Source organism: Dipodomys spectabilis, unplaced genomic scaffold (genome assembly GCF_019054845.1).
Source record: "Dipodomys spectabilis isolate Male_0828 unplaced genomic scaffold, ASM1905484v1 ptg000174l, whole genome shotgun sequence".
Taxonomy (NCBI): domain Eukaryota; kingdom Metazoa; phylum Chordata; class Mammalia; order Rodentia; family Heteromyidae; genus Dipodomys; species Dipodomys spectabilis.
The window spans coordinates 6261223-6287492 of NW_024870851.1; the positions used below are offsets into that span (position 1 = coordinate 6261223).

The window sequence follows — 26270 nt, forward strand, 5'->3', positions numbered from 1 at the left end:
GAAAGGGAAAGAGGGAGAGCAAGCAGATTTCTTTTAAGGATGCATTTTGGAAGTGGATAAATCATTTCTACTCACATCCTACTGATCAGATCTTAGTCATGTGGTCACTAGAAGCTCATTGGAGTCAGAGACCCTATTCTAGCTGAGTGGCCTTTGGTAGAACTACTATGCTGCATGCCTTACTGCTACAAAGAAAAAGAGGAAAGAGGAAAGCAATTAGAACTTTATGTTGCAGCTAAGTACCTCAGGGAAAACTAAAAAGTTTTAAGACATGATCTCTGCTGCAAAAAATATTTAAGACATAACTTCTATTACAGAAAAGTCTACATTTTAGCAAAGTAGATAAGTAAAATACAAAAATACAGAACAGGGAAGATGCTAAGCTCCCTTCATGTTGGTATTTACCCTTTGAAAGATAATTCTGGCAAGGAAGACATTTCAGAAAGAATTTGTTTTAAATACTTATTAAAATCATCTAACTGTTAAAGTTAAGAATAATGTGATTAAATAATTTTTATTAGGGCTTTCTCTCCCATTACTGTGGTTTGGAACCATAAAAGTTAGCGAAAATATCACACGATGTTTCAGAGAGCCTGGATTTGTTTTGTTTGCCCAGTATCATTGACACTTTTGCCTTTTTTTTCCCCTTGGACAGCATCTGAAAGTCTGCTGTTACTTGTGTCAAGTCTGAACAAAGTTATTGCTGACAACATCACCTCCCAGGTCCACAATATTTATTCATTGATACAGGATGGTTCTTACATTGTAGCTATTGATTTTGATTCAGTCAGTGGTCGGATCTTTTGGTCTGACTTACGGCAGGGCAAGGCCTGGAGTGCATTTCAAAATGGAACAGACAGAATAGTGGTAAGTCTGTTTTCTGTACACCTTTGGTATATGTAGCTCCCTATCTTAAGTCTGTTTTGCTGCTGTTCATGAAGGTCTGACCTTCCTCACCCTTGACAGTTCTTAGAGTCCTTTCTGGGATTGAACTCAAGGCCTTGTGCTCGCTAGTCAGATACTGTACAGCTGAGCCATGCCAAGAGTATTTTCTGAAGCTTAACACACTTATCATGAGGTCTGGATGTTTATGACTCCTATCTGTGGGTACTTAGATTAGAGTGTGGACTTTTAGAGATGGACTGTCCATGATTCCATACTGTCACATGGTTCAGAGACTTTTCATGTCTCTTAGGTTCCTTTTCCATTCTTTTGTGAGTGTGAGCACAGGAAACTATGAGAGAGTCCGAGGGATTATTTTTTCTTCACTTTAATTTAGTTAAATATCTCAATCCATTTCCAAGAGTTTCTCCTGACAGTTATGTTTCATCTGCCCCTCAGGACTTTATTTTTGTTGGCACTTAATCAATAGAGAAACTGCTCTTGGCATAGGAACATTATAAAGGATCATAAGGTTGCCAGTTTAGCAAATGGGTAGAGTTCTTAGATAGTGTAAGTGCAACAACTTTGGAAATCAAAATGGAGCTAATGGAATATTAGAGTTATTATAGAATTCCCACTAATTGAATAATAGAGTTATCTTATCATAGTCAGTGTTAGAAAATCTTGTATATTTTCCCTCAGAAAATCATACAGTTAATTTACTGGTTAGCTATGTAGACAACAGCTGTCATAGAACATGTTGTATGCTTTCTTTAGATTTTCATATGATTTCTATATTTTCACTCACTGTACTCTTTAGTATTCACCTTTGATTTTCCTTCTGTTTTTAGATCCATGACAGTGGCATGTTTGTTACTGAAAGTATTGCAGTGGACTGGATAGGTCGTAATCTTTATTGGACAGATTATATTCTGGAAACAATTGAAGTCTCAAAAATTGACGGGAGTCACAGGACCGTGCTGATTAGCAAAAACGTAACAAATCCAAGAGGACTAGCATTAGATCCCAGAACAAAGTAAGGGTTTTATTAACTTGGCAACGCTAGTAATGAAATGATTGCTATGTATTTATATAATTAAGTTTCTAATTAATGGATGCAATAATAACCCACAGGCAGACCACTTAACAATGACTTTGATACCACAGAAAAATAGCCAGATTTTTCTGCTTCAGTTTCACATTGTTTACTAGAGTTCCCTTTTAAGTTGTATAAACAAGAAAATTTTACCTGATGATGATAAAGAGAAGAAAGAATTTCTCCCATGTGTTTAGGTATCTTGATAGGGCTTCCTTCTTGGAATTGAGCTAGTTTCTAGAACTTAAGATTCTGTTCTCCATAATTGTAAATTATGCAATTCATGTTCAATTGAGGCAAATTCCTAGATAATGTAAAGTATTACCTACCAGTGATATTTATGATGAATCTCTGAGGAGGAATAAATTGATTCTCTTATCTAAAATGTATCAGGGTAGACAAACAAGGACAGAAGGATTTTTCTGGGTGAACTATTTATGGTTTAAACACAAACATGAATCAGCATTGAGACATTCCAGTGTCATTATGTACTGCTTGTTTTATGAATGTTATAAAAACACCCAGAAGGCCTGTGATTACATTTTGATTATAGTTTTCCTTTGTGGCACATAGAGGAAATACGAAGCTATGTGTATTCATTCTGAATTGGAGACAATGTATTTTAAGCAAAGCATGAAAAGGATACATATTGTTATTATTATTACTATTCCTATTAGAGTAATTATAGTGTCCTTTATTTTGGTTGGGAGTAGATTTCTTTTCAGATTTAATGGGAATGGTTTTAATTAGCTGGTCATTTTCCATTGAGATTCCAGGCTTTATATCTGAGCTGAGAATGTTGCATTATTTTAAGTAACAGTTATTTGTTTATTTTGAGCTATGCCCTCCAGTTGGTAACTAATGTCTTTTCACAGTGAGCATCTGATGTTCTGGTCTGACTGGGGCCGTCACCCTCGTATTGAACGTGCCAGCATGGATGGCACTTCACGCACTGTCATTGTCCAGGATAAGATCTACTGGCCCTGTGGCTTAACCATTGACTACCCCAACAGACTGCTCTACTTCCTGGATGCCTATCATGATTACATAGACTTTTGTGATTATGATGGACACAATCGGAGACAGGTGGTAGCCAGTAGTTTGGTAAGTTGACAATGAAGGAAACCAAATTAAAACTACCATAGTTGCTCGAGTATCAAGAAAACTCAAGAAGTTAATTTTCACATCAGAAACAACATCAGGCCAAGCTAGGAAATATCAACAGCAGAAAGGAACAGCCTGTCCTCTGTTAATTGGAGGAAAAGAAATATTTTGTATTATAGTTCATGATCAGCTTGTGCTATGATATATTAATTGTTTATGACCAAATCAGTTTGTAGATGGTGATCTCTTCCTCGTCTACCTTTAAAAGTTATGGTTAGTTAACTCAAAGACAGCCATGGGAGGGAAGATGAGGGAAAGAGGGAACAGCTAACACTAAGCAAAAGGAAAGAAATGTACATACCACTTGAAGTGGAAGAAATGGCTGTATTGTCAAAGCTCATAGAATTCACAAACTTTATAGACCACATTAATGACAATTTGGCTCATGAAGGTTAGAATGTGTTTGTGACTTTAAGTGTCACTATCTCACAATACTGTAAAATTTATGTAATCACTTAATCACAATAAAAATTACTTAAAAAGTTATGCTTAACAAGAATTAATCATCTAACTAGTTTTTAAATTTTCCAATTAGTTTATAGCTTGGTGTATGTGTGTGTGTGTGCTGGATTTTTTTTTAAAACAGTACTAAGGTTTTAAGTTAAGGCTTTCTGCTTGCTAGGCAAATGTGGAGAGCACAGTGTTGTGTACCTGCCATCCTTGTGACAGTGGGAAACATGAATGGTAGGACTGTAGCAGAGACTGAACCAGGCACGAATCCCAGATCCTATCTTGAAAATAACCAACATAAAAAGGGTTGGTGGAATAGCTCAAGAGGTAGAGTCCTTGCTAAACAAGTACAAGGCCCTGAGTTTGAATTCCATATTTCAAATAAGCAAATAAATAAACTGTTGAATTAATTTTCATAAGTTAAATGGACAAGTTCAAAGCAATGTACTTTTACCAAAAGTTGTTATTGACTTTAAGATTATTGTTGTTTATAGTTCCTGTGCCTTAAAGAGATCCTGAGAGGCCTCCCTCCTTTCAGGAAATATGTACTTAAGCAATAACAGGTTGATGGGAACCAGTGAGTGGCTAGATAGCACCAGGAAAGGAGCGGTGAGGATGTAGGGGCCAGGTAGGGGAGGGGTGCCTGGGGACTGGCAGTTAGCCATGAGGAGCTAGGGTTTTAGTTACATCTTAACCTCTAGCTAATTGGTGATCTGGACAGGACTTATTGCTTTCTATTCTTTTGTTGTATTCTCATTGTAGAATAGGCAGCCAGTATCATTAATAGAGTAGAGACGTGTGTGTGAAATTATGTTGAGTGTTGTCGTGAGGTTTTTGGTTTGGTTTGGTTTTGCCTCTTTCCCAATTACTTCTAGATGTATTTACTGATTTCTTAACTGCTGAAGAAAACCATCTTCTTAAGCAGCTATCTATTTTAAATTAGTTCTCCTTGGCTCTCACGTGTGGGTGAGAATGATTCTCATTGTTGATTCTTCTTCTCAGGTCCTGGTGCATCCCCATGCCCTGACTCTCTTTGAGGATTCTGTGTACTGGACTGACCGTGGTACTCGGAAGGTGATGAAAGCCAACAAGTGGCATGGGGGAAACCAGTCTGTTGTAATGTACAATGTCCCCCAGCCACTTGGGATTGTTGCCATACATCCTTCAAAGCAACCCGACTGTAAGTGATCACACTAAAACATCCTGCCTGGGCGCTGCTTACAGATAATTTCTGGGGATGCTAAGTACAGGCTGTTGCAGCTTATTTGTTTGTTTGGGCAATAGCTTTCTCTTTTCTTTTCTTTTTTTTTTTTTTTTCCCCTGCTTATGTGGTGCTGAGGAATCGAACCCAGGGCCTCATGCATGCAGGGCAAGCACTCTACCACTGAGCCATCTTCCCAGCCCCCCCTAGCTTTCTCTTTTCACTCACCACACTGCTCCATGCTCTCACCAGGCCCACACTGCTATGTCTTTCCTTTACGATGGGAAACTCAAGCCTTGTAGATCGTGTAGAAAATAGCACATCTGCATTGGGTTGTTATATTCAGCAATTAGCTACTGCTGCTGTGATTTTTCTGAGTCTCAGTGTCTTAGCTGACACATAGCACCTGAGATCCTCTTACCCTACCCCTGGATGGCTCAAAGCAGCTTGTTGTGGGGACTCATTTGTGTGTGTGTGTGTGTGTGTATGTGTGTGTGCATATACGCACACATGTACTCACTGGTACTGGTACTGAGGCTTGAACTAAGAGCCAAGGTGTGTTCCTTAGCTTTCTAGCTCAAGGCTGGTGCGCTACCACTTAAGCCACATCTCTCCTTTCACCTTTTGATGGTTAATTGAATAAGAGTTTCACAGACTTTCCTGCCCAGGCTGGCTTTAACGCATATCCTCAGCTTTCAGCCTGAGTCTCTGGGATTACAGCTATGACCACATGTATCCAGTTTGGGACTCTTTTTTTTTAAAAAATTAAATTTATTTTATAGAGTACTGCCTTGAAGGTACCACCCAAGTCACCCTTGTGCATGAATGTGGTATGGGTAGCAACTTAAAGATTTGGTTTTAGTTGTATTCTTCCTGGTGATAGAGGGAAGTAAGTGAACTAAACTTCCCATAATCTTTCCTCAAAGCCCTCCACTTTTATGTTTGTTGGCAATACTGGGGTTTGAACTCAGGACTTTGCATTTTCTAGGCAAGCATGCTACCTCCTTAGCTACTCCTGTAACCCCTCTCCTCACACTTTAGAATCTTGCCTTCTCTGCCTTGGCTTCTTCTCCCGCTTACTTTCACCAACTCTGGACTACATACATCATGGTCCAGCGGCCTGCTAGGCCCACCCGTGAACTTTTGAACTAGCTCTGCATTCTATCTGGAACCTTTCCCTTCCAGGTCTCTGCATGAGTTGCTTTCTTATATCATTTAAGATTCTTCTCAAATAACGTTTTCTTAGAGAAGTCCTTCTTGACTGTCCTATGTAAAATAGTCATTCCTCTAATAATTAATTCTTTTGTTCTTTACCTTCATATTATGAACTTGCATACATACATGTATCCACAGAACTAAACTATAATTTTTTGCCATGTTTGTATTGTCTCCAGTGCTTAGAATGGTGTTGGGTAACTATCTAGTTAATACTTGGTGTGTGTGTGTGTGTGTGTGTGTGTGTGTGTGTGTGTGTGTGTGTGTGTGTGTGTGTGTAGGGGAGGAATGAATGGCTTAATAATCTAACTGGCATGTGTAGCGAGTACAGATAGTATCAAGAAACATCATGCAAGCTTGGGATGCATACAAGGTCTCTTTTTCAAGGAGCTGAGACACACAACGATGTCATCAGTGGAAAAATAAAAGATTATTATCTAATCAAAAACTTGGACAATGCTGTGTAAAAGTCAAGGTCACAGAGCAAACATAAACTTGGTGTAAAAAGATATGTTTTAGGTCAGGCAAGGAGACATTATTTAGCATCATGTTTCTGTTACTAAGTTCCAGATCACACAGTGTGTGTGTTCTTTACTAGTTATAGACTATATTGACCTGTGACTTTGGGTACACTGCACTCCTCCCTTGAGTGCTTCCAAACAGAGGTTGCTTACAGTGTTCATGGCTCCTAATACTGGGAGCCTTTGGGAGGATAATCACAGCCTGGCTGTGCAGACTGCAGGGCGGGGGATTTTCCACTCACAGGTGTGTTCTTTTCTGTTCTTTGTCCTACAGCCCCGAATCCATGTGCTTCGTCCCCCTGCAGTCATCTCTGCCTGCTCTCTACACAGGGGCCTCGCTACTATTCTTGTGCTTGTCCTTCGGGATGGAACCTCTCTCACGATTCTGTGAATTGCATGCGAGGTACAGTATGTCCTGTACATGTGGTCTGAAGATAAACTTGTCATAGTTTGTGCAATCTGTGGAAATTCTCAGTCCACTTGTGACTGAGCCTGTGCATGTTCCCTTTGATTCAGCAGGTGTGTGGAGTGTGAGTTTTGTGAGGTAATTGGAACACCTCAGATGTAATCGATGTAGAGCTAATGTTATCTGTGCATAGGATGGAACAACCTTTGACCTCCTATATTGTCACCCTTGACTACAGTTAGATTTTTTTTTCTGACAAGCCATGATCATGGAAAGTCTCAAATTTGACATGTGATTTTTTGGGTCTATTATCTCATTTTTTACTGTTATAACCAGTGATCAGCAGTCTGTCCTGCATCTTCTAACTCCAATTTCTTTACCTTTAATATTACTATCTGGTACTTTAAAAATCAGAATTGTCTCTGTGTGCAATATACAGGTGACTATTTGAGCAATTTAATCTTTATCTCATCCTGGACATATCTTACTAGGTTGATTGAAGAATATATGAAGGATTATTCTAAGAATTCTAGGGAGTACAGAAGGAAAGAAAATATTATTATTATTGTTATTACTAAAATGATTCCAATCCAAAAGTTGAAAAGAGATTTCTTTGAGAGGGAGTGTGCACTTGTATGTAATAAACACTTTAAAAAACACTTAATGTGCTTAACAATCTACAAGGTCACTTGAAATCTATTTCTGTGAAAAGGAAATAGCACTGGTGGCTCACACCTGTAATCCTAGGTATTTAGAAGGTTGAAATATGAGGATCTCATTCAAAGCCAGCCAGACCAGAAAAGTCTGAGTGATAATTTTTTCCAATTAACCGGCAAAAATCTGGAATTGGAGGTGTGGCTCAAGTGGTGCAGTGCCAGCCTTGAATGAAGAAGCTAGGTGACAGCTTGAGGGCCAAAATAAGCCCCAGTAATGGGGGGAGGGGAATTTTGATAGTTAGCAATATTGCCATAGACAGTTGCAATTAAATGGCTAATGATCGTATATTCCTAAATGAAGGGATAATAGTATATTCCTAAGTGAAGGGATAATAGAGTCAGCATCTAGAGAGAAATTCTGTCTGCAAAAGGAATTTTGAAACCTGACTGCAGCAAATATATAGTGCCTACAGATTATGAAGATGTAGGCTAATAAAGATCAAAATTCCATCAGAATGTAATATTTAACAATGGGACTTCCATGATGAAAGATTTTTAATTATTGACAATGATTGCATAAGGGTTTGGCAGTCACTGTTTTTCTCCAGAGACTTATTATGCTCCTAATCCTTGTTGACATTGTTTAATTTAGTGTGTCCTCAGAGTCCATCAGGAGAAAATTAATCTGGGCTATAGATATATTTGGGTACAAAGAGTTCTTTCTCCACATACAATTTGTTTGCTGGGCTTTGGGGATCTGTGTATTCCCTGGTGCTGCCTGATGGAGATTGCTAAGTGCTCATTTGAAGTAGACCCTCTTGTTTCACAGATCACTCTACTCATGGGTTCCTTGTGTATTGACTTTACTGAGATAGGCCTTTCTCAGTGTTTCCCAATTGCCTTTTGAATACTAGTGAGATAAGTTGACTAAACAGCTGCTCATGAAATAATGGTTACATAGGTTCATTTTTATTATCTTTAAATTCAAGGTTCTTTGTGTAAAAGAAGTTTGGAAGATAATACTATATATAATTGAAAACACATCTTCATGTTAGCCACTCAGTAGCCTTGAAAACAATATTTTTATATGTCTGGAATATCTTTAAGAATGCATGAATGATACTGCTACATGAAATGCAGATGTAAAAATATGTGAGGAAACACAAATGCTAATAGTGGTTAGGATTGCATAGGGGAATTATGGGACTCTTTTTTTCTAGTCTTATATTACAAATTTTAAAGCTAGAACTTTTTGTAATTTTTATTCTTTTGATCGTTGTTTATAAAAAACATGTTTCATTGAGGTTGGGAAGGTGGCTCAGTGGTAGAGTGCCTGCCTTGCATGCCTGAGGCCCTGGGTTTGATTCCTCAGCACCACGCAAGTAAAAAGAAAAAAGCTAGAAGTGGCACTGTGGTTCAAGAGGTAGAGCGCTAGCCTTGAGTTGAAGAGCTGAGGGACAGCACCCAGGCCCAGAGTTCAGGCCCCACAACCGGACCCCCCCCCCAAAAAAAAAATGTTTCATATCTTAGCTATGGTAAATAATGCTGCAATAAACATAGTTGTGCTGGTAGCTTTAGTATGGTCTTGTTCGTGACATTTGGGTAAATGCCCAAAAGTGGTATTGCTGGGTCATAGGGGAGCTCTATGCAGAGTCTTTTGAGGAACCTCCATACTGCTTTCCAAAATGGTTGAACAAGTTTACACTCCCACCAACAATGTAGTAAGGTTCCCTTCTGTCCACATCCCCTCCAGCATCTGTTGTTATTAGATTTCTTGATTATAGCCATTCTAACTGGGGTGAGGTGGTATCTCAGTGTTGTTTTGATTTGCATTTCTTTTATGGCTAGAAGAGTTGAGCATTTCTTCATGTGTTTATTGGCCATCCTTCTTTCCTCTTCAGAGAAGTTTCTCTTTAAGTCTTTAGCCCACTTATTTATTGGGCAGTTTTTTCTTTGAAGATTTGTTGTTGGGGGATTTAATTTTTTGAGTTCTAGGTATGTTTTAGATATGAGACTCTTGTCCATTGTATGGCTAGTGAAGATCTTCTCCAAATCCATGGCCTTTCTATTGATCTTGCTATCTATGTCCTTTGCCATGCAGAAGCTCTGCAATTTCATGCAATCCCATTTGTCCAAACTTTTTTTGATTTGTTGTGTTTCTGGGTCTCTATTAAGAAAATTTTGGTATGTGCCAAGGAGACCTATATGGAACCAACCCAGATGCCCCTCAGTAGATGAATGGATTAAGAAAATGTGGTACATATACACAATGGAATTTTATGCCTCCATCAGAAAGAATGACATTGCCCAATTTGTTAGGAAATGGAAAGACTTGGAAAAAATTATATTAAGTGAAGTAAGACAGGCCCAAAGACACATAGGTCCCATGGTTTCCCTTATTTGCAATAACTTAGTATATGTCCGAGTCAAGCAGAAAAGGTCAGATAAGTTGATGTTAGGGGAATGAACCCCTAGATAAGTATTCAAATGTTTTTTTTTTCTTTGATGAAATTGTTTTTAACAGATTTATAAGATGATTTCTATGTTGCTTTGTATGTCCCTCCCCCACGGTATAACCCCTGCTTTCACTGTATTTGATGTTGGTATAATTTGTGGAGGGGAAGGGCAAAAACAAATCGTTTAACTAGGGATACAGGTGGACCCATTGCAACAATGCAATGTACAAGTCATTATGTTGAAAAACGAACTTTACAACTTTGGTTGGGGGGGGGGGGTTGCGAGGATCGGGTTGGAGGAAGTGGGGGGAGTATGGGAAGGGATGGGAAGGGGAAACAAAGAGGAGGCATCAATGCCTGATTAGAAATGAACTCGTTATCTTGCTCATGTAATTGTAACTCCTCTGTACGGTATTTTCACAATTAAAAAAACAAAAACAAAAACATGTTTCCCACAATATGAAAACCAAGTAGACAGAGAATACTTAAACTACTCTCCCTTCTAATGCCCTTAGATCCCAAGGAGACTTCTGACTCAGTGTAAGGGAGCTGGCCTTGGCTTTCAATACTCGGTAAAATAAGAAAATCCTCCTTTCGACCTGCCAGGCAAAGCCACAGGATAACTTAGGTTAGGGTCATACATACCATCTTTTTTTTTTTTTGGCGCTGGTACTGTGGCTTGAACACAGAGCCTGGGTGCTGTTCCTGAGATTTTTTTTAATGTTCAAAGCTAGTGCTTTACTGCTTGAAACACAACTCTACTTCTAGTTGTTTTTGGTGGTTAAGTGAAGATAGGTGTTTCAGGTTGGTTTTGAACCATGGTCTTCAGACTGCAGTCTCCTGCATAGCTAGGGTGACTGGTGTGAACTACCAGTGTCAGCATAAATACTATCTTTTCACATTTATTCCTCCTTCCTGCTAATAGTGCAAACACTAACCTTAGTGGGATCCTGACATAAAAAGGCTATCTCTGAGACAGATTTTAACTCTTACTTCTCCTGAGCTCCCCTCCATCCAGCCTTAGGCACTCCTGTTTTCCGCTTGAACAGTGAACTATAGTCTCCATGCCTGGTCCCAGAGCAGCTAAAGCCTGTCTTCCTGATTTGTGCACATATGTATATTGCCAGTGGTGCTTTGTGGCACAGTAAATGCTTTCCTGCATTTTTCTCTTTTCTCCCAGGCCTGTGTTTTTCACTCATTTTCTTCTCAGGTTGGTGTATAGATAGGAGTTATGACTATTGTTCTTCCTATTCTCTTCTGGGTCACTTGCTGTTTTTCTCCTTACTTTTCTGTGTATGCTTGTACTGGGGCTTGAATTTAGGGCCTAGCACTCTTGGTTGGCCTTTTTGTTCAAAGCTGGTGCTCTACCGGTACAGCCACATTTCCATTCTGACTTTTTGGTGGTTAAGTGGAAATGTCTCATTGACTTTTCTGTCTAGGCTGGCTTAAACCCAGTATCGTCAGATCTCAGCCTCCTGAGTAGCTAGGATTTAGGATTATAGTTGTGAGCCTTTGACACCTGGGTACTGCTTACTTTTTTTTCTTGCACAGGCTGTCATGCTGTCAGTCAGTAAAGTTTTAAATGATATCTTACTCTCTGGTACATTGGTAAGCCTTCTGGAATATTCCAGGAAAAAAAGGCCCCAGAAGGAAGCAATGATGAGGAATGATTAGAAGGAAGGTGCACATTTTATGAAGCTTTCGGTCCTTAGCAAGGCTTTAGTGGAGAATTTCTCCAATTAAGCAAAAAGAAGACCATCCATCACAAAAAGCAGTACTAGGGTTGGAATAATGAAAATTTCAAATTCCCCTAGAAGAACTGAGTAATAGCTCGGTTCTGGTGGCTCATAATGCTAGCTACTTTGGAGGTTGAGATCTGAGGATCGTGGTTCAAAGCCAGCCCTGGCAGGAAAGACTCTGAGACTCTTACCTCCAATTAACTACCAAAAACTTGAAGTGGAACTGTGACTCAAATAGTAGAATGCTAGCCTTGAGCCAAAAAACTAGGGGTAGTGCCAGGACCCTGAGTTCAAGCCTCAGTCCTGGCACAAGAACAGAAACAAAACAAAACAAAAAAAGAAATTGAGTTATACCTTTTTTTTTTTTATTGGTTGGTAGTAGGGCTTGAACTGGGTACTGTCCCTGAACTCTTTTGCTCAAAGCTAGCACTCTTCTACCATGAGCCACAGCACCACTTCTGGTTTTCTGGTGATTAATTGGAGACAAGAGACTAAAGGACTTTCCTTGCCAGGGCTGGTTTTGAACTGGGATTCTCAGATATCAGCCTCCTGAGTCACTAGGATTATAGTTATGAGCCCCCAGCCTAGCTGGTGGCTAGCCACTTGGCATAGCTTTTGTTTTCATTTTGGACCCATAAGCATTTACAATACATAACAATGATTGAATACCAAGGTACATCTGAATCTTATAATCTAGATTTCATTTTTTGTTATTGCAGTCAAGCTGAAGGCAAATCAGTATATAGTCCCTGACTGGTAGAGCATGAAGAAAAACATAGAGTTTTGGAGCCCAAGAGACTTGCTGTGTGACATTGGTTAAATTGATAAATTGTTTTGTTCTTCGTTTGTGAGTTGGGAAGATAACTATCTACCAAACATGATTGTGTAAAGGCAGGAAGAATAAGTGATACAATACATCTGATGCATGCCAGGTGACATATAGTTTCAATTAGTGAGGGGAGGGCTGTTATGTCTTTTGCAGGTGTTTACAAGCAAGGAATAGTGGAGTGTGGGCCAGGTAGGAGGGCCATGGTTTAGGAGTTACTGATCTACATCTGATTACATTGTTCCCTGTGGCAGTGACATATATCCAGGAAGTCTCCCTTGCCCCAGCTGAAAGACACTTTCTCTGAAGGCTTGTTTCCAATAACAGAATGCTATATATCACTATGCTTTGTATAAGAAAAAGCACTGGTAGTTGCAAAATTTACTTCCAACTCAGTTTAAATTTGTGCCAGTTCAATCAGTGCTGAGTTATTTCTCCATAATAAAAATATGCTAAAACAAGGAAAAGTTCATAAGGTGTAAAAATGAAGAACAAGTATGAACCTAATGCTTTTGAGTATGTGAACTTTCCCAGATTATTAAAATAATGAAAATATTTTTACTTCATGAGAGGTTTTTAGTGGCTAATCATTTATACTTTGTTTTGAAATATGACATGCATGTATCTTAACACAGAACTTGCATTCAGAAGTTTTCCTTTCCTGTGGAGTTTTGAAATGAAATTTCACTCAAACTTTATTGGTCTGTATATATAGATGTATATCATCTATGTATGTATGCATGCATGTATATATGTATGTATGTATGTTTGTATGTGTGTATCTGTCTGTCTATCTATGTATCTTTCTATGTATGCAGTGCTAGGGTTTGAATTCAGGGCCTCAAAGTTGCTTGGTAGACATTCTACCACTTAAGATATACTCTTGCTATTGGTACTTTAGATTATTTAAAATACAGTCTTGTGGTTTTGTCTAGTACAACTATTCATGCTTCTTATGTAGCTGAGATGACAAGAAGTTTGACCACCACACTCAGCTTATTCATTGAGATGAGATCTCACTAACTTTTTGCCTGGGCTGGCCTTTAACTAAGATCCTATCAGTCTTCACCTGCTAAATACTGGGATAACAGCTATGAGCTATTGTGCACAGACTAATTTATATTTTTAGGAGAAGTGATGATAGCCAGGATAAAGATTAATTTGTTTTGGGGAAAAGCATTTTATCATCTGTTAAGGAAGCTAAATGAATAGTTTCAGATATTATAAAGGCTATTTAAATTGCAATTAAAGGTACCTAGAGAACTTTCTTTTTTTTTTTAATTGTAAAGGTGATGTACAGAGGGGTTATAGTTACAAAAGTAAGGTAGTGAGTAAATTTCTTTTTCTTTTTTTTATTGTGAAAATACTGTACAGAGAGGTTACAATTACATGGGCAAGATAATGAGTACATTTCTTATTAAGCATTGTAGCCTCCTCCTTTGTTTCCCCTTCCCATCCCTTCCCTTCCTCCCCCTCCTCCTCACCCACTCCTCCTACCCCCTCCCTCCCCACCAAAGTTGTAAAGTTCATTTTTCTACATAACGACTTGTACATCTCATTGTTGCAATGGGTCCACCTGTATCCCTATTTAAACGATTTGCTTTTTCCCTTCCCCTCTACAAATTATACCAACATCAAATACAGTGAAAGCAGGGTTATACTGTGGGAGAGGGACATACAAAGCAACAATGAAGTAATCTTATAAATGTGTTAGAAACGATCGCATGAAAGAAAAAAAATATTTGAATACATGTCTTAGGGTTCATTTCCCTAACATCACCTTATCTGACCTTTTCTGCTTGTCTCAGACATATACTAGTTATTGCAAATAAGGGAAACCATGGGACCTATGTTTCTTTGGGCCTGTCTTATTTTACTTAATATAATTTTTTCCAAGTCTTTCCATTTCCTAACAAATGGGGCAATGTCATTCTTTCTGATGGAGGCATATTTCTTTTTGAACACTGTTACCCCCTCCCTTGTTTTCTTACACTTTCCACCCCTCCACTCTTCTCCCTTTCAAGTTGTAAAATTCATTTCCAACACACTGTGTAAATATCGCTGTTGCATTGGTTCACCCTTTGTCCCACTGTTTCCATGCTTCCTCTTCCTTTCACCCAATCAAATAAACTTACATACTAGACAAAGGGTACTGAAATCAGAAACAGTGACCCTGGGGAATAAACCAGAGCAGAAATAAAGAAAGACAAAAGAAATAACTGCAAACAGTACACTAAAAAAAGAAAAACGAAAAACAATGCAACCACCCTCTTGTTTCCATGTCATGGAGATCATTTTGATTAGCATCATTTTTATATGGTCATATGTACATAGTTATTGGGCTATTGTGAACCTCTGCTAGGACTATCCTAGGCAGATACTAATTACTACAAATGAGGGAAATCATGAGCCCACATTTCTTTGGGTCTGGCTTATGTCACTTAATATGATTTTTTCAAGTCCTTCCATTTCCTTACAAATGGGGCAATGTCATCCTTTCTGATGGAAGCATTGAATTCCATTGTGTATATATACCACATTTTCTTGATCCATTTATCTATTGAGGGGCATCTGGGTTAGTTCTATATCTTAGCAATGGTAAATGATCCTGCAGTGAACATGGTTGTGCTGGTAGCTTTAGTATGGCCTTGTTTGTGATCATTTGGGTAAATGTCCAGGAGTGAGATTGCTGGGTCATAGGGGAGCTTTATGTTTAGTCTTTGAGGCACCTGCATACTGCTTTCCAGAGTGGTTGAACAAGTTTATATTCCCACCAACAGGGTAGCAGCATTCCTTTTTGGCCATATCCCAGCCAGCATCTGTTATTATTTGTTTTCTTTATAATGGCCCTTCTAACTGGAATTTCAATGTTTTTTTGATTTGCATTTCTTTTATGGTAAGAGATGTTGAACATTTCTTCATCTGTCTATTGGCCATTCTTATTTCTTCTTCAGAGAAGTCTCTCTTTAAGTCCTTAGCCCACTTGTTCTTGGGGTGGTCATTTCTTTGAGAATTTGTTTTTGGGAGGGAGTTTAAATTTTTGAGTTCTAAATATATTTTTGATATGAGACCCTTGTCTGTTGTATAGCTTGTGAAGATCTTCTCCCAATCTGTGGGTTTTCTATTTATATTGCTAGCTATGTCCTTTGCCATGCAGAAGCTCTGCAGTTTAATGCAATCCCATTTATCCAACCTTTCTTTTGTTTGTTGTGTTTCTAGATATTTATTTAGGAAGCTTTGACCTGTGCCAAAGAGTCCCAGTGTTTCGCCTATTCCCTCTTGCAGTGTTTTCAGAATATCTACTTTTACCTCGAGGCCTTTGAACCATTTGGAATTGATTCTGGTGCAGAGTGATATATAAGGATCTAACTTCAGTTTTCTACACATGTATAGCCAATTCTGCCAATACCATTTATTGAAGAGGTGGTCTTTCTTCCATCTGATGTTTTTGGCTTCCTTATCAAAGACTAGGTTGCCATAGGTCTGTGGGATCATTTCTGGGTCTTCAAGTCTATTCCATTGGTCCTCAGGCCTGTTCATGTGCCAGTACCAAGCTGTTGTTATAACTACAGCTTTATAATTGAGTTTGAAATTTGATATTGATATTCCTCTAGCACTGTTTTTTCTGCTAAGGATTGCTTTTGCTATTTAGGGTCTTCTATTATTCCATATGAGTTTTTGGATTGCTTCTTCTATTTCATTAAAAAATGTTGGGATATTGATGGGTATTGCATTGAATTTTTAGATCGCTTTTGTCATTATTGCCTTTTTCACGATGTTAATCCTACAAATCCAGGAGTATGTGAGGTTTTTCTACTTCCTTAAATCTGTTTTAACTTCCTTTTTTAGGTTTTTAAAGTTTTCATCATAGAAGTTCTTCACATCTTTGGTTAAGTTAATTCCTAGGCTGAAATCAGGAAATCAATCCTTTTGTAATAGCCTCAGAAAATAAAAAAGATAAAATATCTAGAGAATGTTTGAAGACATTGTTCACATATTCACATATCCATCCATCAGTTTACTCTGCTGCTTGGTCATTATTTACTAAAAATTCTTATTGGGAAATTAATTTATGTCAGACTCTCTACCAGTCTCTGGAAATAGTAAGAAAATTAAATATAATCTCTGCTAGTATGGGAGTTATAACATAGCAAGAAAGACAGATATCAGTTAAGTAACTGATGAGATTGTAAATTGAATTTATTTTCTATAAGTAGTTAAAGTCTATAATATACACTAGACAATTTTTTTGTTTTATTCTTTAAAACTGGTAAGCTGCTATTCACTAAATTCTTTTTCATTTTTTTTTTTCTCTCAAAAACCCAACTTTTCTGGAGTTCTTCAGTGTTAGGTTTGTCTGTGTGCAGAAATGAAAGATCTTAACAGACTAAGTAAGGAATTATTGAAGAGTAAGGTAAACTAAGCATGGTGACTCACATATATAATCCTAACTACTCAGAAGGTGGAGAGCAGGAGGAGTACAATTTGACGTCAGTCTGGGCAAAAAGTTGGCAAAACTTCTATCTCAACAAAAATAAGCCAGACATGGTAACACGTGTGTATAATCCCAGCTCTGTGTGAAGCATAGGTAGGAAGATCAACATCATAGGCTAACCCTTGGCAAATATGAAGGCCCTCTCTACAGTGAAAAAGTATTGGAGGCATGCTCAAGCAGTAGAGCCTCTCCCTAACAAGGCCCCAAGTTCTAACTACAGTATTGAAGAAGAAAAATAAGATATTATCTTTGTGTTACTGTTGAATTAAATGTAGAAAGCCATGGTCAAAGTCATGCAATTACACATGGACAATGCAGATCATTGCATGTTCTTTTGCTAGTATCAACAGTTTAGGTGAGACAAACATGCCATTAAAAGAAGCATTCCATGGGATGTTTTACATAAATGAATGCAAATTGAACATTTATTTTATATGTACTGCCATAGAGAATCTCTAATAATGCGTTAGGCAAATAAAGTAAGTTGCTGAATATCATTTATCCAGGATGCTATTAATTATATATAATAAAGAAATGTTTATAAACTAAAAAAGTGAAAGTAAGGTATTAAAATATTCACTTGCCTTGGAAAAGGGCACACATCATTGTATAGGGTCTTTGAAGACCATCGTCCCACTGATCCCCATAGAAAGCCAGTAACTTGTTAGCTGATGAAATATCAGCTATGTGGTTTATATTTATTACTACAGAGCTATACTTTTCAGCTCATATGATAATGACAGTCCACTGCCTCCCATTACTCTAAAATGTCTGGGAACACCATGATTTAAGTTTGACTGATGGTGAGCTATTTTCACAGGTGATCAACCTTTCTTGATGTCTGTACAAAACTCCATAATTTTTGGAATCTCCCTTGATCCGGAGGTGAAGAGCAATGATGCCATGGTCCCTATAGCAGGGATACAGAATGGTTTTGATGTGGAGTTTGATGACTCAGAGCAATTCATCTATTGGGTTGAGAATCCAGTAAGTTATAAATAGCATTCAAAGTCTATCACTTAACCTCAAAAAGTGCATCTACAGACCATCCTTGCTTTTTTTCCAGGGTGAAATGCACAGAGTGAAGACAGATGGCACCAACAGGACTGTGTTTGCTCCTCTCTCTCTGCTTGGGTCTTCTATGAGCCTGGCCTTAGACTGGATATCAAGAAACATTTATTATACCACGCCTGCAAGTTATTCCATTGAGGTAAAGCTCCCACAATACAACTTAAACAGACAGTGGGTTTGGACTCACATAAATATCTATTCTTAGGAAATGCTGTCATACGGATGTTGAAATTATTTTTCAACAAGTAGGAAATGGGAAGAAAGAATAGTTTTAACTATCAAAGTCTCTGAACCAAAAAAGGAAAATCATCTTAAAAATAGAGCATTGGAACTCTGTTCTATCCTGTTTTATTTCCTCCTATTTTCAATACCACTGTGTTTCTATAAAGACTATTAGGGAGCTAGGAATGGTGTCCACACTTATAATCCTAGTACTTGGGAGATGATTCAGATTTAGAAGCTAAGTCTGTCTCAAGTGCCCCCCCAATATATGTATATATATATATGCATATAAAATATATACAAATATACAACATCATGCAATATGTAAATAAATGTTTATATACACATATGTATATATTTATACATAGTTATAGTATTTATGCTAGTTATATAAATATATAACTTATTTATATATTTACTTATATTTACAGTGCATATATTTTTTCTATAAAAAGAAACTGAGATCCTGTCCCAAAAGCAAATACATAGAAATAAATTAAAATTCTGTAAGAAATTTGGCCAACAGTAAGGCTATAGCAGGCAAGAAATTTTCATTAGTTTTCTTCACCTAATCTCCAGTGCTATTTCAGTTCTCCACTGAATTTCTGGGTTACCTCTGTTCTTAGATGGAAATCTCTCTATAACTACACTATAGTTTTTCTAACAGTGAAACAGAAAGTAGAAACTTGATTCTAATGCCTTTGATATTCTCCTCTGTGAGATAAGTGTTCTTTAGTTCCCAGAAGAAATTCTAGATGGGGTGCAGGCTTGGAATCATATGAAGTACAACCAAAGCACCTTGATTAGTACTGGATTTCTCTGCAAAAGAATTATTAATTTGTCCTAAGGTAAAAGGAGGGTTTTAGGAGAGGGAGAGTCAGCAGGGTTCTGCAGAGTGGCATTCTACTGCTGAGGGGCATCAGATAGGGACTTGGCTGCCCTTGGGAGCATTTGGAATGGAAGATGCTGGAGAAGAGGAAGGCACAGGGCAGCCTGGTGTCAGGCTGGACAGGAAGAACTCCCTTGGGAATGGTGCTTCCTATCATACAAAATCTTTTCTAAGAACTCTCTCCTTTAATTTTCATATCTATGGGAGTAAAGAGGTATATGGGTGCCATTCTCAGGAGAAGGGAATTTACAATAGATGTATGTGTTAACTCAGGGAATATTTCAAACCAGATAGAACCAGTGGGTGTTAAAGAGATCTAGGAAGATCTGGTTCAAGCCTTTTGCTTTATACAAAATGAATTAAAGACAAAGTCCAGGTGGCCAGTGGCTCATGCCTGTAATCTTAACTACTAGGAAACAGACCAGAGGCAGAAGGATTACAGTTCAGGCCAGTCGGGGCAAAACATTCTTGAGACTCCCTCAATCAATAGCTGGGAGCAGTGGTGCACGTTTATCATCCCAACTACTTGGAGAGTGTAAATAGGAGGATTGAGGTTCAGGCTGGCCCCAGGCTGGAAAATAAAATAAATAAAGCAAAAAGGGTTAGGGGCAAGACTGTTTCCTGAGTGCCTGCCTGGCCAGGTCCAGGCAGAATCTAATCCCAAGTATTACAACAACAACAACAACGAAAGCAAGCAAACAAGCTAGAAAAATAGAAAATTGGTTTAAATGATTGGTTGTTATATGTATTGTCATAGCCACAACTCCAGTAATCCAGACTCTTTTAACCCCATTAATAGATGGAGAAGATCTTGCACAATCTTAACTAAAAATATCCTCCCATGGAAACACGGGGAAATCTCATTTCTGTTGTGGCCACATAGTACAAAGTTGTCTCCCTCCCAAATGAAGATTAATAGGCACTTATTCTGTCTCCTACTTTCTTGCTTGGTACATGGGGAGGGAGAAGGAGGGTGTCTTCTCTGTTAAACTGAACGTTTTCCCAGAGTAGCAAACAGTTCTACCCTGGTGTCAGGCACCATGGCAAGGAGCCCCCTGGAGAGTAATGGAGTGCATAGCGTGAGTTGGCAGAACCTCTTGTCCACATTAACCTTAAGTTTGGGGTTATGTCCTGATTGGAAAGATAATATGACTGGAGTCCCAAGACCTGACTTTGGGTGCATCTTGCTTGCTCACTTGATTCAGTTGTTTAACAAGACTTAGGCAATATGGATCAATCTGATGGGTAGACCTGAGTATTCAAAGGTGAAGAAAGGTGTTTGCCTTTTAAGTAGCACACATGTCTGAGATGGAGAAAGGAAAACAAAATGGAAATCATTAGAAGTGAATTTGGTAGGAACAGTGAATGTGAAGGTCTAGATTAGGAGGCAGAGCTCAACCTGAGGACTTCCCTTCTCTAGAGAACAAGAAAGGCAAATTCTTTTAGTGGTTATTTGAGAGTTGAGCCTTGAATGAAGAGCAATATTTTATTTCTGCCAAATCAAGAAGTAGGGAAAAGGGATTCCAGGCAGAGGGATAATGATCCTGAAATACAAAAATGCATTTTAGGTAGAGACAGAACTGGGTTTCCTTCACTCATGAGCTCTTTGACTTTGGACAAATGACTTAACTTCTCTGAGCCTCTGCTTTCTTATTTGTAAAAAATGGATCATGACAGTTAGTACAAGTAGTTCATAACACTGAGGCATCTTATGACTCCAGAGTGCTATTTCCCTTAAATTGTCAATGTATTTAGAATATCCATAAAAGGCTTATGAAAATAATGACCCAAGAGTAAATGAGCCTTTTAAAAATATTTATATTCATTTCTTCCTAAGGTAATAAGTTTAAACAAGTCTAATAGGTGAATGATAAACTAAGATAGTAGAAACAATTCCCACTTACAGTTTATCTATATTCCAGCATGAGCAATTCCCATTTATTTCCAACTTGAAAACAGAAATGTCAAAGAAATTATTTTCCACTAGGGGTAGCTGTGTGCCAGTTCACTGAAGGAAGTGTATATGAAAACATGTCACCTATAGTATGTGAAGGAGAGCTTGATAGAGACCCCCCAAACAAGGAGGGGAACTTAACTTTGAACCAGAGGTCCTTTGTCCCAGGAAAAGGAGAAAGATTATAGCAAAACAAGAGCCAAACTGAGAAAAGAAAATAAAAAATACAGATAGGAGAGAAGAGAATAGGGAGAGAAGGATGTGTGTGTGTGTGTGTGTGTGTGTGTGTGTGTGTGTGTGTGTGTGTGTATTAAAGTGAGAGATGAGGGAAACAAAGTCACATAAATAGCTTATTGCCTTGAAAAGCAACTTTATAAGAAAACCCTAGTGCAAATCAAAAGGCATTTTCTGATTTCCCGTCGCATGTATTATAGTCATATTAAAATGGCCCTGGTTCCATATGAAATTGGCTCCTAGGTCAGTAATCTTCACTTCTATTTTACCTAATAAACACTGTAAATCCAACATTGATAATTAAAAATGGATAAATTTGGGAAAACCACTTGGTCTCCTTTACATTACCTGTAATATGAGCATAACAATGGTATCTACCATAGCATTACTGGGTGGATCAAATGTGATGATTCTTAGTTTAATGCCTATTGAATGGCAAGTTTCCAGTAAATGGTCCGATAAAAGTATGGGCATCTATGAAGCATACTGTACTGGTGCAGTGTTAAGTGATTTCCTTGTATTTAATCTCTTAGCCCTGTGATTGTATGCCGAAAGTACCACTAAAATCCACATCTTAATAGTGAAGATACGGGATTCAGAATTGGACTTAACTTGTCTCAGGCCATATAGTCGTGGCACAGCAAGGCATAGCTTTGAACCCATGTGTTTAAAACTCAGGCTGTTGATTTGGAGCAGAATGCACTTAACATTGTGTGAATCTGATCTGTTTTGATCAACTGTGTTTGCAATGATGGATCACTGAGTGCTTTGGCCCAGTCTCTTGGGATGCAGGAGGACTGTAGTGGTTCTATTTGTCTTCTAGGGGTTTTCTTCTTGCTCTGACTGGAGGCATTTTTGCAGTATATCCAGGCAGTGGTTCTGCTTGTTTATCTATTGGAATCTTTCTGTTATCCATCTAAATTTCTTTAGAAATTTTAGGTGAGTTGGAACTAGGTGACTTTCCTCTTTTAGCTCTCATTTCTCATGGAGCTGATTCCTCATCACTCTGAAATATAATTCTAGGTTATCTGTTTATCATGAAACACTCATTCCTACTTCAGCATTTGTGGTTTTTTTGTGTGTGTATGTGTGAGTAAATTCTCCTTCACCTCAGTGGTCTTTGCTTCCCTGAAAAAAAAATACTGAATTCTAATAAATGATTCTGTGCTGTAGGTGTTGACACTCCGGGGTGACGTCAGATACAGGAAAACACTGATAACCAATGATGGCACAGCTCTTGGAGTTGGCTATCCAGTTGGCATAACTGTTGATCCTGCACGTGGGTGAGTGTTCATAGTGGTATCATGCTCACAGTAGTGTTAGTATCCTGGATAATTTCTAATTTCCTATCATTTGCAAAATACAGATCTTGGTGTAGCTCCAAGTTCTATTCAATATGAGGAATGTAGTTTGTATTTTGTTCTATGTTCTTCAAGTTAATAATACCAAACTTCAAAACCATATAAGCAAGAGTTCCAGGAATTTTGAAAAACAGAATTGTAACACTGGATAATATATTCTGACTTTGAATGAGCACAGAAAGCTTTTAGGTAACGTCTGTACTGGGCCTTGAAGGAAAGAATGGATTGCATCTTGGGAATGGTGGGGAGGAACTTTGTTGCCTCCTTGACCTACCTCCCATCCTAAAACGGAGACAGGAGAAGACAAACATTTCAGCAAGTCAGAGTTACACATGATTAAGTTGGGCACAATGGGTGCGCAAGAGAATAAACGAAAATATAAATGAAGTGGCTACATACGGGTTCTAGTGGAGAGAGGCTGAAGGTTTTGGATATTCAGGTAGGGTTTAAGGTCAGAGAACAAGTTCGACAGGGAAAATAAAATCGAAGCATAGAAGAGATGAAAGAATTTGGTCAAATCAGAGAAATTCAGTATGTGAACTTAAAGGCTGAGATGTGTAGCACTGAAGATAAGGTCAGTGGGTGCATATATTGATTTAATGTTGGAAGAGGATGAGTGAAGATTTTTTACTTAAAGGCTTCCAAGGACTTTTGAGAAAGAGTAGAAATGCTGTCTAGTGAGGCTACAGCAGTAGTAGATGAGATAAAAAGGAATTAAAATTTCAACAGTGGAAATGGAAAGTAGCCCTTTAAATACCTTAATGAATTTGCATTCCATGTGCGTAATAATGCTCAGTTGTCATTAATATGTGTAGTTATTGGGGCTTGGAAAGTGGCTCAGTGGTAGAGTGCTTGCCTTGCATGCATGAGGCCCTGGGTTCAATTCCTCAGTACCACATAAGCAAAAAGAAAAAAGCCGGAAGTGGTGCTGTGGCTCAAGTGGTAGAGTGCTAGCCTTGAGCTGAAGAGCTGAGGGACAGCGCCCAAGCCCAGAGTTCAGGCTCCACACCGGACCCCCTCCCCCCCAAAAAATAAAGTCTACTCTCTTAAAAAAAATATGTGTAGCTATTGAGTATTGTTCATTGATATCACTATGAAGTAGAACAAAACATTTTAAAATATATCTCCTAATAGTATCATGCTAACTGGATTTGACATCCCCAGGAATGTGTTATTTATTAATTTGCTTACTTTCTGACTTAAATTTAAAACTTTTCGTTTTCATCATAGATATTAGATTAGATAAGAAAGTAGTAACTGGTCTTGTGTTGGATGGTGATTTGGAGAGGAATAAAAAAGTGAGGAGGGAGGTATGGGAACTTTTGACACTAACCAGTGTCCTGGTTAGCATGCGATGCTCTGAAGGATTAGTGGTTTGTGGAAGCTTTTCCTTTCTCATAAGCCTCCCACTTGTCTGACTAAATAAAGCTTTAGCCACCAACAGGTTAGCCTCTTGTTTTAAATGGCCTCTACCCCCAAAATGACTAGGAAGCATACCAACTTTGATGAAATACTATATGTGACAGGTATTGATGCTTCAAACCCCTCTCTTGGATTGTATCTTGAAGACAAGAAAAACATATTTCTAATGAAGTAATGAGGTTCCAGACAACATTCCAACTTCTGTTTGTTAAATGCTTTTTATTCTCATGGCTATTGCAGGAAACTGTATTGGTCAGACCAAGGAACAGATAGTGGAGTCCCTGCCAAGATTGCAAGTGCTAACATGGATGGCACGTCATTGAAGACTCTTTTCACTGGGAATCTTGAACATCTGGAGGTTGTCACTCTTGACATCAAGGAGCAGAAACTGTATTGGGCGGTCACCAGCAGAGGAGTGGTATGGCATCCTTTGGTCTTCATTACTGAGCTTCAGTCCTGGTTCTCAGTGTTCTGACTTGTCTAGAAGAAGTTCTTGAGTAATCTTTTTTGACAACTTCTTCTTGTGTTTTATTGCTTTTTCTTCCAATAATTAATCTCCACTGAGTGAATCTCATCTTGAAATCCCATTCTCTGTGGTAGAGCGTATGCATGTGCAGTTCCTGTCAGATAATGTTTATTATTCCCCACTCAAATTCTGCTTTTCTTTATGATGAATAACTCAAGTTGTTATTCCTTGTATTTTCAAAGACATGTATGTAATGTTTTGTGATCTTAGGTTTTTTTTTTTAACTTTGAAATGACTCAAGATTCTGCAGTTTGCACAGAGCAGACAGACAGAAAATAGACTGAGCAAGCATCTAAGCTCAGCATCCTTTCATGGCTACACATTACTCTTCTCCAGTATCCCAACATGACTGATAGACACGCAGAACTTCCTTTACTGGTAGTTTAAACTCCAGTATTGAGTTCATCATATTTTTCAGAAATGATAAAGTTTCATTGAAATCACGTTTGACCTTTCCTGCTTATGCACCTGAGCAGGTGTGAGAGACACGGCAAATGATTATTGTCAATTAAACATTGTTTTGTATGTTGGATTTTATACATGCTCGACTCTTTCTTGCTTTTGAAGCAGAGATTTCAGGTCCTTGGCATTGATGTTTTCCATAATACTGTGTAGTAGTTTAGCTTCAGTTCATTGTGTGTTCTGACTCCTAACATAGATTTAGAATTATAATAAGCTTTAAGAATTAGAAAGAAGTCGTGATGTGTGCAACAGTACTTCACAGGTGTGTGTGAAGCTCTTGCCACATGAAACCCTTGTCACATAATATGGTTACTACATATAAGGTGCCATATACCAGACAGGACTTACGGGTTCCCTCCCCTACTACTGCACTCCTGCTCTGCTCTCCTGAACTCCTGAGCTTGCTAGTGGTGCAACTTTCTGTCCTTTCCTCCAGGCCAGGGTCCTTGTAGTTCTCTTTCTCTTTCCTTCTTTAGTTATCACAAAGTCCTGCCATTCATCCTTAGCCTCTTCCCTTAGGTCTTTCCCTTGCCATCTCCACAGTTCCTGGCTCCCATTACTGAACCCTGTTTTCATGTTGGAGACACAAACCCATAATCACCAAGTTTGATCATTGCTCAGCTGAGGCCCTTGGACTGGAGGAGTAGCTTCCGACACTCCAGTTGAGTTGCTTGGCTAATCTGCTCTGGTTGTCTGCAGCTCTACAATTCACATTCCCTATGTTCTAGCTTTCTGCCATTTCTGTCAGTTTTGGAGACTTAGTCTTCTCTTGGAATTCTGTGTTTCCTTGTCCAGTAAGGCAGTGAGCCAGACTTCATGTCTCCCCTTGACCAATACCTAGCTTAGCTTTGGTATAGAGAAAGCCCTTGAGCTTTTGGAATTAAGCCAGCCTACATGTACATTTTATTTTGCTCACAGAGGAGATTGCTTGCCATTTCCTTTATATGAGTTCTTTTTCAGTGAGTCAAAGTTATTTTGACTAGCACTTGTTACCTGTTCTTACATAACAGCATCATTCTTAG

General features: G+C 38.4%; 1 protein-coding gene across 1 annotated transcript in view; it reads left to right on the top strand.

Annotated features, from left to right (window-relative positions):
* Lrp2 (LDL receptor related protein 2) overlaps nt 1–26270 on the top strand; it is a 193303-nt gene that overhangs the window by 92798 nt on the left and 74235 nt on the right. The window contains exons 27-35 of the mRNA XM_042694053.1: nt 656–867; nt 1734–1918; nt 2854–3082; nt 4595–4772; nt 6804–6932; nt 17928–18094; nt 18174–18317; nt 22651–22760; nt 24501–24678. Coding sequence (XP_042549987.1) covers nt 656–867; nt 1734–1918; nt 2854–3082; nt 4595–4772; nt 6804–6932; nt 17928–18094; nt 18174–18317; nt 22651–22760; nt 24501–24678 — 1532 coding nt within the window. The remainder of the gene's footprint in view (nt 1–655; nt 868–1733; nt 1919–2853; nt 3083–4594; nt 4773–6803; nt 6933–17927; nt 18095–18173; nt 18318–22650; nt 22761–24500; nt 24679–26270) is intronic.